General features: G+C 37.1%; 1 protein-coding gene across 1 annotated transcript; it reads left to right on the plus strand.

The window, feature by feature from the left end:
* The first annotated feature begins 1,170 nt into the window (after positions 1 to 1,170).
* LOC135779850 (uncharacterized) lies at positions 1,171 to 11,203 on the plus strand. The gene is made up of 5 exons (XM_065290758.2): positions 1,171 to 1,364; positions 3,348 to 3,495; positions 7,970 to 8,218; positions 8,299 to 8,557; positions 10,861 to 11,203. The coding sequence occupies exons 1-5, from the start codon at positions 1,322 to 1,324 to the stop codon at positions 11,056 to 11,058; spliced, it is 897 nt and encodes a 298-aa protein (XP_065146830.1). The 5' UTR covers positions 1,171 to 1,321; the 3' UTR covers positions 11,059 to 11,203.
* The last annotated feature ends 2,212 nt before the right edge of the window (positions 11,204 to 13,415 follow it).

Here is a 13,415-nt window from a genome sequence, read left to right on the forward strand (position 1 = left end):
TAAAAATAGCGCTGTCACCGTGTGTTTGTGCTAGAGGTCAGAAAAGATGAAAACATTTATCTCAGTACCTCAGATTACATAAATGGGCGGAGAGACGGCATGTGTCTGTTCGAACACGTTAAACCACATGCATGTTTACACTAACAAGTGTTATGCATAATCATGCTAAAGTTAGCCAAGGAACTATAAAACTTCAAGTTTACAACATGGACTGTATAGATGTAAACGAATATGCTGAATTACCTGTGGAGAATATAGAAAGTGCAACTTCAGTGTCCCATGAGCCCCATCTTGGAAAACTAACTCCAATAGTGAATTTGGTCTTGATGTTTTTCCTGTCACGTTGTCGTTTAAAATCCCCGTTTCGCATCCTTGGCGATTTGTTTTAATGTCCTCGAGAATATGTCTTCAACAGGCTTTCAAATCAAAGCATTAGATCGCAGGTTCATCACGGTGTGCGGTTGTTGTAAAATCCGAAGGATTCAGCTACGCAGGTCACAGGCTGGATACGTCATCAAGCCTGGTTTATTTAAATTAACTGAGCATTACATTCGCAAGTCATAAGCATATTACATCAATTTACAATTAACTAAGAATAATTGTCAGCTTTATAATTGTTAATATTCTGAAATAAGACTGTCTTGATGACATATAGCGCCTACACATGCAACCTCTGGAGGCTTCAGCTATCGGGCAGCGTGAGTGTAGAGTGAAAGCGCGAAAGGCGGAGCTTGAATTTCAGGAATGTCCCTCGTCGGCGAATGTATTTCAAAGATGGAGGTACAACATGGATTCAGCCAGAGAGCGCTTCGACGGTATGCATTTTAAATAGCAGATTCTACACTTACGAGAATTCTTTGATTAGTGGGTGGGAAGTAATTACACATGAGCACATACTTTTGAAAGAAAACATGGGTTTTTGTTAAGAAATAACTCAATAAAGTACACAGTAGAGCTTTAAGATGGGCAGGTCGATCCTAAAATGTTTTTGGAAAGAACGTTACCATGCCTTGAACGGCATGCCAGCATGCGTTAACTAACGTAGTGTTCAATCGCATGACTAGTATTATATCTTAATATTAACTACAGTTAAGTTGGTTTAACTCCCTAATGTGTGTGTTTTAAAGGCAGTGAAGTTTGAATTTGTATTATATATTTATATTAAGTTTGAATTATATTATAAACATTTGTGTAATACATGTCTGACTGTTAAAACATCCTTGTTTTTAGGAAACGTGACTTGTACACCTTCATTACAAATGAGGAGTTGGATAGTATAGTGGCAGAAATACACCAGAGATACCCTAATGCTGGCTACAAGATGATCTTGGGACACATAAGATCCAGGGAACTGCGTATACAAAGTAGGACATGTAGCAAATAACATTTTAATAATGTAATGTTTCATCAAGGGTTTAAAATTAAAGGAAAACACCACAGTTTTTCAATATTTTTCTATGTTCTTACCTAAACTTGGACCAAAAGGGATAGTTCACTTTAAAATGAAAATTCTGTCATCATTTAACTCATCCTCGTGTTGTTCTAAACCTGTATGAATTTCTTTTTTCTGATGAACACAACATGAGATATTTTGAGAAATGATGGTAAACAAACAGCAGTAAGTGACCATAGACTTCCATAGTAGGAATAAAAATATGATGGAATTTAATGGGTACCGTCAACTGTGTGCTTACCATCATTTATCACAATACTTCCAAAATATTCCTACTATGGAATAAATCGCATGTGATTGTCATGTGCATCTCGTCAGTAATGCCAGTTCCTTGATTGGTAGTAAATCGCCATCAGCTGCTTTTTAGATGGAGTAGCATTAACTACACAGAGCCATAGGCTCTGTTTACACGTACATGGTTATTTTTAAAAACTGAGAGATTTACCTTTGTTTGTGCCCCTCGTTTACACGCAAACGGAGAACTCGCCCCTGAAACCGATTGTTTCTAAGAACTCCGGCCAGAGTGGAGATCTTGAAAATCTTCGGTTGCACGGTTGCATGTAAAGTGAGACAAACGGATGTTTAAGCAGGCAACGTCACAGAGTATGCGCCAGAGCTCGCACCTACGTCAAAAGTGCGACCTATGTTTACATGTGACTGCTACTCTGAACGCTTTCAAGATCACATTTATGTTCGTGCAAACTCGTTTCGTGTGTTTGTATTTGCAAATACAGCTGCTCCATTATGTCGAGGAGCAGAGACGAGTGCTCTGAGGTCAGCAATTTTACGCGTGTTTGACTTCATGCGGCGCTGCAACTGATGATGTCAAAGTACCGCGAGAGCGATTCGAAATTAGACCTCTACGTATGATTCCTCAACTCGCTCTCACGGTACTTTGACGTCATCGATCACCTACTACAACAACTCCTCCCTCCAACATGAAGAACCAGTTCGCGTCACCACCAGTGCAGCCGGTGATTGGCTTACGTGGGCTTGAGCTTCTCTTGACGGCATATATGCACGGGTACGTGTAAATAAACACTTTTCTGAAAACTGGCATGTGTGCACGATATTATTTTTGAAACCGGAGAGGTTGAAATGTCCGTTTATGAAAATAACCGCCCACGTGTAAACATAGCCATAGTTCACTGACAATCAGGGCAATTTCACATTAATTTATCCCCTGCGATATGGCCCAGCTTGTCATGGAACTACTACGGCTCTGTGTAGTAAATGCCGCTCCATCTGAAAGCGCTGATGGCGATTTACTACTAATCAAGGAACCGGCATTACTGAGGAGATGCGTGTTGTATCGCATGTGATTTATTGTGCAGCCCTAGTAAATGATGACAGAATTTTCATTTTAAAGTGAACTATCCCTTTAATACATAACTATCTTTTTTCAATGCGTGTGTTTAATCTTTGTACAGCGCGTTGTGAGTGTGTTAGCATTTAGCTTAGCCCCATTCATTCCTTAGGATCCAAACGGGGTGAATTTAGAAGCTACCAAACACTTCCATGTTTTCCCTATTTAAAGACTGTGGATAAAAAATGAGAACTATATTGTATGGGAGCACTTAGTTTGCAGCACTTTGACCTCTGGTGCAGTAACATCATCACTCCTGTGAACTCCCCCCTCTCGCTCAAACTCAGTGAGAGGGGGAATGATGATGTTACTGCACCAGAGGTCGAAGTGTTGCAAACTAAGTGCTCTTCCGCCATACAAAATAGTTCTTTTTTTCCGCTTAAAAAATGGCAAGTGTCTTATATACTTGAACATAGCCATCATCACTATGCAAGAAATTACAGTGTGCTGGTTTGTTTTGGTCCATTTCAAATTATGATGGAAAATGCAAGATCTAACATACAGTATGAATATTGTTATCTGTTACAGGAGAAAGGGTTTTAGCATCATTAAGACGAGTAGATCCTGAAGGAATGGAACTACGCAGGTTACGCCTTAGGACATCTAGACGCCGACGTTACAGTGTACCAGCTCCCAACCATTTATGGCACATTGATGGGAATCATAAACTTATTCGGTTAGTGTTAAACATTTATTTGTAAATGGATAATGATTAGTAATGGTCACACAGACTCTGAACTTACAGACCTAGGGAAAGTTGCAGAAAAATAACCACTAAATTAAGACTGTGTCTTAAGCCGGAGATATCATGCATTCTGACTTCTCATGCTTAACATGGTCAGCTTTTTTAAAAATGAGTTGGACGTATGATGTAGTATTTCTGTACTTGATACACTCCTACACTTACAGAGTGTTGTTTTATGCACTCAGCTTCCAATTATGTTATAGGAGTCTTACTTTCTGATAGGTAATGAAAATGGTTTAGGCTATCTCAGATCTGTCTTTTACTACAAGAACAATAAAAAAGCTGCATTTTTGAGCTTGCCCTACCTGTTGTATGTAATGATTCTTTGTTATGCTTTTATTGACATAAATCAGGGATGGGCAACTTCAGTCCTGAGGGGTACTGCACAAAAGCAAGATAAGGGATTAAGCTGGGATTTTCCAGTTATCCTGGCTGAATTTAGCCCTGACTCGGTGCATGAAGGGAGGCTAAATTAATCTAGATGAAGTTACTATGGAGATTTACTCTTTGCAGCTAGCCTGCTCCAGACCAGGCTAACAACCAGGCTAAGATTAATCCTTGTGATTAATTCAATTCAAAGAATTTAATTAATCCCAGGGGGAAATTGCTTTAATGTCACAATTATAGAAAAGAAAGAAATAAAAGAAATAAAAACATAATTGTATGCCCATCAATGATTTAAAAATTAATAGATAAGAAAATAAAAATAAACTATACACATATAAAAACAGGGTAATTTACTTAAATAGTGAATTGTCCCAGCATTTACAAAGATGAGTTATACAGCCTAATGGCCACATGTATAGACCCCTTCAAGGTTTGTAAACATTGAATGATTATCGGGTGCGCGCGCAGCATGGGGTCAAACTGTTATACTATCCTGGCTTTATAATTTAACCTAACAGGGCTGAAAAATGAAGACTTACCTCAAATGAAGTGAGCACTACAAACACAAGCCTCTTTGTTATTTGCATTGTCCCAGTCTGCACGTTAATTGCTTGCAGCCGCAGATGTTGTATTTTTTTGTTTTTGAGATTCTGCATGAATCGCGAAAACGTAACGGAAGACCTTATGCGATTTTCAAAGCCCACGACGCAAGTAAGCATTTTTGACGATACCGAATAATACGCAACTCAATCTGCTGTAATGACTTTTCTGACCCCGACATGCGCAGTGGGAACTGCCTGTGACGTGAACCGTGAAGGGGTCTATAAAGGATCTTCTAAAACGCTCAGTAGAACACTAAGCAGTGATCAGTGTCTGACTAAATGTACTTCCCTGGTCGGCCAGCACCCTATGTAGTGGGTGAAAGGGATTTTTTCACCCACTACATAGTTCCTCTGTCAATGCTACTAGATATTCATGTGTTTTAGTCACTTCATTGTCCTGCATTAAAATACTAGATACACTGTAATTTATCTAAGTAACCAAACTGTTATTTTAGTGTTATTATGAAGACTGCTGTCAGGGGTTTGATGAATACATTTATTAATGCAGTTGTTGAGATAAGAAATGACTTATGAAGTTGAAAGGCGGTTTCAATTAAGTACATATGTAGACTAGCATTAAGGCATGAGAAATATCTGACTGAGAGGTACAGATTCTCAGGTGATGTAAGAAATGTAAGTCTAGCACTGAAATCACTTTTACAAGATTGCAAGTAACAGGAACAGATAAAGTGTTACATTAGGGCAGTCACAGTATAACAGGCATTCTTTAAAAAAATATGCAAATTATGCTTTTACAAATTATTGTGCAAAATGCACTTTATCAAAATTCAGTGTGTTAAAATCATCCACAAAACAGATATCTGTCAAATGTGCTGCATGGACAGATAATAAAAAAAAACATTGTAAATCAAATAATGTATTTAACAGAAGTTACATAATAATATATGAGCATATTTTTGACATGACTTTAACTCCCCCATTCATTAAACTTGTAAGTCTATAGTTTCTGTCTTTATTTCACTTGAAGATGCTAGTATTGCATCCCAGAGTTGATGTTTGAATATGAATTATAGTGCTGTCACCTTACACATCTTTCATATAATGCTCTCGAGGTCAGAGGATAGTATTCATACTGTACCTTAATTTGTTTTCTTATTTCATGTCCATATTAAAATAGTCAGTGTTACCTTTTTGCAGCATGCTGTAGTGCAGTGATTCCCAACCGGGGGTACGCGTACCCCAGGGGGTACGTGAAGAGTTTCCAGGGGGTACGCGAAAAGATTTACATTTTACTTTGATCTCATTTACTTTTAATAAAAATGTCTTTCGTTTGTCCAGTCATTTACCTAAGATTGATTTTTGTGAGGAAAGCATTGTAAAAAGGACAACTTTGTAATTTTAATCTTATCATTAATATAATTAGCCGTCAAGAGTAAATGCGCTGCATGATCCAAAACGCAATAGCGATGTCCAACTCAAGAAAGATCTGACTATTTTCAATGAACCTGAATAGTTTCTAAAGACACAAAGTTTATTAACTATAAATAATGTTCAAATAATGCTATAATATTCATTCCCGCTGCCATTACATATTCAAATTATGCAAAAAAAACTTTTGCATTGTTTTTGGCTAACATATATTGTCCCGTATGATGTCTTTTGTATTTATAGAGAATGTCTTAACACATTTTGTTTCTCTTAATATTTGAACTGAATAATTTAACTTATTTGCACACTTTAAATATCAGTAACTTAAATTGAGATTGTAGTAAATTTAGGGCATTTACTAAAAAGGACGTTAGAGCTCAATTCCAAATAAGCGCCGGAGTGGATAATTTGCGTGTGATTTACTACAAAGGCGCAAATAAAATACACAGGCACAATAATGACATAAGCACATTTCTATAATGACCATTGCAATCTATTAGAGCAGCGCAAAGTAGTACAGGGTCGCAAATAAGAGACCTCGGCAGGACATCGCAATGAAAATGCAGATTGCGGAGTGTGAAATTCCAGCTAAGTGAAAGTAAGAACCGGAGGACGAAAGATGAACGGTAAAAGAAGTTTGAAATACCTGATTTGACTTCTCCTCGTGACTTCTCCTCCTCTTTTCTCCAGCAAATTAAACATAGCATGGCTTGGCAAACTATATATTTTTTAAAGTATGTTCCTCTGGCAAAATTTAATACTCTCCTCGCATTAATGTTGCTTCTAAAATGAAAACTCCCACAAATGCAAATGCAATAAGGTCGCAAAAATAACACATTTTCAGAGCTAAATATCTACTGCGTGTCTTTAGTAAGTTCAGTCGTTATTTAACGCCAAAATGATGGTTTGCGCAAGCTGTTAGTAAATCTGGCCCTTAAAGGGGTCATATGATTACATTTTTTTAATTTGTAAAATAAGTCTTTGGCGTTCCCAGAGTCCATATGTGAAGTTTTATCTCAAAACACCCAACAGATAATTAATTATAGCATGTCAAAATTGCCATTTTGTAGGGCTGAGTAAAATGTGCTGTTTTTGGGTGTGTCTTTTAAAATGCAAATGAGCTGATAAAATGCAAACACTGATCGCAATGATAGTGGTTTGTTGAAATAAACATGCTACATCAGTCAGTGCTTTTTACTTTAATGTTTAAAATTAATAAATATTACTAATTATTTGTCTTTAAAACACAACTTAGGTTTTGTTTCGATGAAGGGGTACTTGAGCCTTACTGATAGGGCTGTGGGGGTACTTGGGGCAAAAAAGGTTGGGAACCACTGCTGTAGTGTATTATCCTGCATGAAAGAAAGTAAATTAATTTCAGAAGACATAATTCCTTTTTTTCCCATCTTTAAGATACTCTATATATCTTCCAGATGTCCTTTTGGCCCCCTCAAGGGACCTACCATCAAAAATATATAGCTTTTTTTAAGATAATGCACACTTTTTTTTCAGTTTCAGTTTCATAGTGAATTTTTATGAGTTTTCTTAATTTTTGCATCAGTGATTCTGTGATCGATCCCGTGGTCTGTTTAAGAATGCCGTGAATGTTCACTTATCCTAGCTAGCTACACCTGGCTTGACATAGCTGCACGTTCTCATCCTGGCTTAGCAATCGTGCAACAGGCTAAGCCAGTATGGGCTGATTAAACTAGGTCAAGCTGGGCCTTTTCTGTTATCCTGGCTTTCTTAATTCTACTTTTGTGCAATACCCCCCTGGAGGGCTGGTGTCCTGCAGAGTTTAGCTCCAACTTGCCTCAGCACACCTGCTTAAAAGTTTCTAGTATGCCTAGTAAGACCTTAATTGGCTGCTTCAGGTGTTTTAATGTATTTAAGCCCTCCAGGACTTCAATGTTGTAGTCATTTCATATAGTTTTTGTGTGCTTGTTTGGGAAATGTCATTTTTTTAATATATGAGGTATTTATAGTTGTGTTCTTAAATTACTTACTTTCAATGCTTTTATTTGCAGATGGAAAATTGTTATCCACGGGGGAATTGACGGCTATTCTCGGCTTGTGGTTTACTTAAAAGCTGCTACAAACAACAAGGCTCAAACAGTGCTGCAAAGCTTTCTGTCTGCTGTAGACACATATGGTGTTCCCTGTAGAGTGCGTTCTGATAAGGGGGGAGAAAATGTAATGGTTGCCCGCTTCATGATACAAACCAGAGGAATAAAAAGACATTCACACATTACAGGAAGAAGTGTGCACAACCAGAGGTAGGCTTGTTACCCTCTGACCACATGAATAGCAATGTATAATTTTGCTGAAATTATCACGTTTCTTTTTTTAAATTAAGAATTGAGCGGCTGTGGAGAGATGTCTTTGACCAAGTAATAGACCTCTTCTACACTACCTTTCGTCGTATGGAAGATGAAGGATGGCTTAATCCGGACCAGGATGTGGACTTGTTTGCCTTGCACTGGACTTACATGCCACAAATTCAGAGGCATCTACAAGAATTTCAGAGTGCCTGGAATAGTCACAGTTTAAGAACCGAAGGCAACAGAACTCCTCTGCAGCTCTGGTCAAATCATGAGAGGGATGCTTCAAATCAGGTAATTTTGCAGTGGTTTAACTTTTGCTTTTATGAAAGCATAACATATGTTTCATTTATATTTATTCACTGATAAATAAATCCATCTGATACAAATGAAAATCAAAAAGTAGAAATTGCAACTTAAGGGCTGTGACAATATATTGCTTTTTTGCTTTTGCAAATAAATCAGATGCACGTTAAAAACTCTTCTCGCCGTGATTTACGGTTGGGCAGACTTTCTACTACAGAAGAGCTGTGCCTAAAACGCAATTGAATTTAGAATCGATTTCGACATCAGAATATATCATCGCAGCCATTAATGTTTACTGGAGTAAAGTTAGTTTTGTATTTTCGTGACGCATTCAGTAATGAACGGCAATGAGCCCAAAATAAAAAATATTTATTAAAAACGCAAAGCTGATAATGTTTCACAACCTTCATTAACATTAGTTTCTGTCGATATAATAAGCACTGACCAGCAGAAGCCATCACAATCTCAATTTGTAATAGCTTTTTTGTAAAAGGTCCTATAAACAACAAACCAGTGTCATTCTGTACAGGTGGACAGGGGACAATTTTCACTAACTGTCTAACAACACTCTTTGGGGCAGTTTCCCGGACAGGGATTAGCTTAAGCCAGGACTAGGCCTTGGTTTAATTAGGAAAATAACTAGTTTTAACAAACATGGATTACTAAAAACATTACTTGTGTGCATTTTGAGGCAAAACAAAGGGCACTGATGTATTTTAAGATATGGCAGTGCAATTTGTTTTCCGTTTGGACAGCTCTTACATTTGTGTTAGTCTAGGACTAGTCTAATCCCTGCCCGAGAAACCGCTCATTTTTGTAATGGATTTGTCCATCGGCGAGACAGACACCTCAAACCAGTGTCATTCAGTACAGGTGGACAGCTTTCACAACCTCTCTTTTTACCCCTGATGGATGCTGAACTGCATGTCTAACATTAACACACCAGTAGGGGTAAAAGAGAGATTGTGAAAGCTGTTTCTCTGTACTGAATGACACTGGTTTGATGTGTCTGTCTCACGATGGACAAAGCTATTACAAAAAGAGTGTTAATGTTAAACATGCAGTTACAAAAAGAGTGTTTATGTTAGACATGTAGTTCGCTTTTCACCAGTAGGGGTAAAGAGATGTGAAAATTGTCCCCTGTCCACCTGTACAGAATGACACTGGTTTGATGTTTATAGGACCTTTTACAAAAAAAGCTATTACAAAAACACCGCTCATCAAGTTACAACAAAAAAACTAGGGATGCACCAATACCACTTTTTTAGAATACGAGTACTTGCATTTCAGTACTTGCCGATACAAAAAAAAGTACTTAAAAAAAAAACATGATTTAAATTTACAGGTAACAGCTTTAGTCATATAATTTAACAAAAAAAAACAAGGGACTAGTTTGGAATTAAGAACATGTATTTAAAATGAAAAGCATGTTGTATGCAACATATTACAGAATAAATAATTATGAATAAATTTAAACTGTGACAGTGCAACTCAAGTATTTTTTTCAGTTTGTTGTAAACTCTGCCTCTTTGTACAACACGCATGGCATTAACCCCTTACAAACATAGACATTTCTCAGACTGTGGTATCGATCCCTGGTATCGGGGGACTTTTAACGAGTACTTTAGAAAATGTGGTATCGAGGCCAATACCAGTATCGGTGCATCCCTAAAAAAAACCCTGCACTTTCCCCACGGTCCCTTACTTGCATCTCCGCCAAGAGAGAGCTTTTCCAGCACAATTGAGAGTTTGACAGCTTCTGCGGGTCAGTGGTTATTATATCAACAGAAACTAATGTTAATGAAGGTTGTGAAACATTGTCAGCTTTGCTCTTTTTATAAATATTTTTTATTATGGGCTCATTGCCGTTCATTACTGTAATGGTCTCGTACACACTGCAAACTTTCGGGAGTGACAACCGCATTAAAATGTGGGAGTGAATCCCCTAAATGTTTGTTCATGTCTGTACGGAACAAGACTCACTCCCGAAAATGTGATAATTGACACAGAAATAACCATAGCAACGTTCTGCGGTCTAGTGTGCTTATCACTCACAGCTTTGACCAGAACTACCTGCATATTGCGGGAGTTAATTCAGTTGTAGAATGTGGTTGTGAGTCCCGTAAATTACTGAACTGTGTGTGTATAGAACAGGATTATGCATTAAAAGGTGAAGTGACAACCGAATTAATATGCAGTGTGTACGGACTATGTGTCACGAATATCCAAAACTAACTTTACTCCGGTTTAATGTTTAGTCTTCTAAATTATTTTTATTGTAACTGTTGTAGATTGATATTGATGAAGTCAGGGAAGACCTTCAAGGGCAACCAGCAGAAGGTGTTCATGTTCCTCAGTTGGATCTGCCTCGTGGCTTGACTGAAGAAGAGCTGGAAACATTACCAAACCCAGATGTACCATACTCGGATGCGTTATCTGTCTACATGAACACAGTTCTTGCCGTGAAACAAATGCTTGGTGAAATTTAAAGGGGTTTAGAAATTGTTTGTGCATATCAGACAGACAAGTTGAATAATTAGGAACTAGACTATGTAACATGTGGATTTCATTTATTTGTGCACCAACTGGATAAAATGCTTTGTTACTGCACAATAAAAAAGCTGAACAACTGGAGTATTTAATTGTCAAATAAGAACATTAGACAATGTTATTTAAAATTTAACCTTCACCCAAATGAAATTCACATGATTTAATCGTCCGCATGCTATATGTACGTGACCTTCTTACTTCAGCCAAACACAGTAAGTGTTATTACAATTAGTAATTACTAAATGTCTGGTTTATAGCTTTGTAATGATATTACAAAGCTATGAACTGCTAGGATTTTAATGCTACTCTAATTGTGTTTTGTGAAGGAAGTTATATGCACCTAGGATGGCATGAGGGCAAGTAAAACATGAGGTATATTTCATTTATGGTGTAACAATTTCTTAGAATAGCCACTGTTAGAATGAGCCAAGTTGAACAAAATAAACATGCATCAATTAAGTTTACATTTATCTTAGCTACAGTTTTAGCAAATCATTTAGTATGAACTTGACAGAAATTGTCACTGAAAAATAAACAGCTGATCAACTAACATTTCATTTTGTCCAAAAACAACCATAGTAAATTTCAAACAAACACTATTTAAACTCCACCCAAAATTACCTTATTTACTCATCCTCATGCCATCCTAGGTGTACCTAGCTTTGTAATGGCACTGAATTTTGACTCGATTCAATAATATCACAGACCTATGGCCTGTTAGAATTTTATCTAATGTTATTCCAGAAAAGTTAGTTACGTACACCTAGGATGGCATGAGGGCAAGTAAATAAGGTACATTTCATTAAAGGAATTTGTAAACCATAAAGGCACAGGTTGAACTACACTATGCCAAATGTTGGTGCCCACAGCATGCCATTGCTCATGTGTGTTTTAAATGACTCGTAATTGGAATGGATGGGCAATTGCAACACAATGTTGCAAGTGTTTGCCTCAGGGAAAATTCTCTCTGGTGCGTCATGGAGAAATTCGATTCTGGGCTGCTTCTCAAAGCCATGGGGTGGAATGACTGAAGAACCTGAAGTAAACTCCAACACATTCTCCAACGTCAATGGTGAACATTCTCCATCTACATCAGATAAGATATTCAGGTTAACAACTGTACCGTTTAAGTCATTCCTTACAGGCTGAAATATGATGTAATTATTTTTCATGTAATTTGTTGCATGGTTTATCCCAGTGTTCACGGAGCACAAATGCAAAATTTGTAATGTCTAAAATCAAATTTAGTATAAACAGTTATTTAAAGGGATACGCCATTGTTTTGTCATATTAAACTATGTTATTACCTTAACTAAGAAGAGTTGATGCATACCTCTATCATCTTAGTGCGTGCACTTAAGCACTGTGGCGCGCGGCAACACTTTGGTAGCACCTAGCTTAGCCCAGTTCATTCAATGGTACCAAACAGAGATGTTAGAAATGACCAAACACATCAACGTTATCCCAATAACAAAAAGAGTAGTTATACGATAAAATATGGTGGCACAAAATAAAACGTGGCACTTTTAAAAGTGGGTTAAAAAGGGTAACTATAATGTATGGCGGAATTACTCCCAAAAAGTGCTATTCTGCTATACATTATAGTTACCCTTTTTAACCCGCTTTTAAAAGCGCTACGATATTTGATCGTATAACTACTCGTTTTAAATGGGGAAAACTTTGATGTGTTTGGTCATTTCATCATCTCTGTTTGGTACCATTGAATGAACTGGGCTAAGCTAAGTGCTTTCAAAGTGCCACAGCGATTAAGTGCACGCACTAAGATGATAGAGATATGTATCGACTCTTCTTAGTGAAGGTAATAACATGGTTTAATATGACACAACGATGGACAGGGCTTAAAGTGAAAAAAAAATCCTGAGCCTGAACTCAACCAGGACTTTTACCAAGCCCGTTTTTTCTATTAACCAATTCTATGAGCAACAGCACAGTCATAATGCGTTGAAAATAACAACTTGTGCCAAAAAACTGCAAAAACAAGCTCCAGGTTTCGGAAGTTTACTGCACCAAGTGCCTAAAAAAGGGGTCTCAAACTGGCTTTGGGCCATTTCTGAGATGGACATCTTGTCGTAGGGCCGTAGAGCTATTTTAACATAAAAACACAATATTCCTGTATATGTACTGCATTTAAATTCTATTATTAAACATATAATAATACATAAAAATAAACAGTGCTTTCAATCTATTTTATACTTTATAAGAGTAAGTAAATCTTTTCTAAACCTTATCTTAAATTAATAAATATAATAATAATAAATACAAACCTTTTCTATTA

This window comes from Paramisgurnus dabryanus, chromosome 10 (assembly GCF_030506205.2).
Source record: "Paramisgurnus dabryanus chromosome 10, PD_genome_1.1, whole genome shotgun sequence".
NCBI classification, from domain to species: Eukaryota; Metazoa; Chordata; class Actinopteri; order Cypriniformes; family Cobitidae; genus Paramisgurnus; species Paramisgurnus dabryanus.

Excerpts from the sequence above, each read along its gene's own strand:
- LOC135779850 (XM_065290758.2), top strand. The coding sequence starts at position 1,322 with ATGATCTTGGGACACATAAGATCCAGGGAACTGCGTATACAAA. Across the intron at positions 1,365-3,347 it reads CAGGGAACTGCGTATACAAA|GAGAAAGGGTTTTAGCATCA; the intron begins GTAGGACATGTA and ends TATCTGTTACAG. Across the intron at positions 8,219-8,298 it reads AGAAGTGTGCACAACCAGAG|AATTGAGCGGCTGTGGAGAG; the intron begins GTAGGCTTGTTA and ends TTTTAAATTAAG.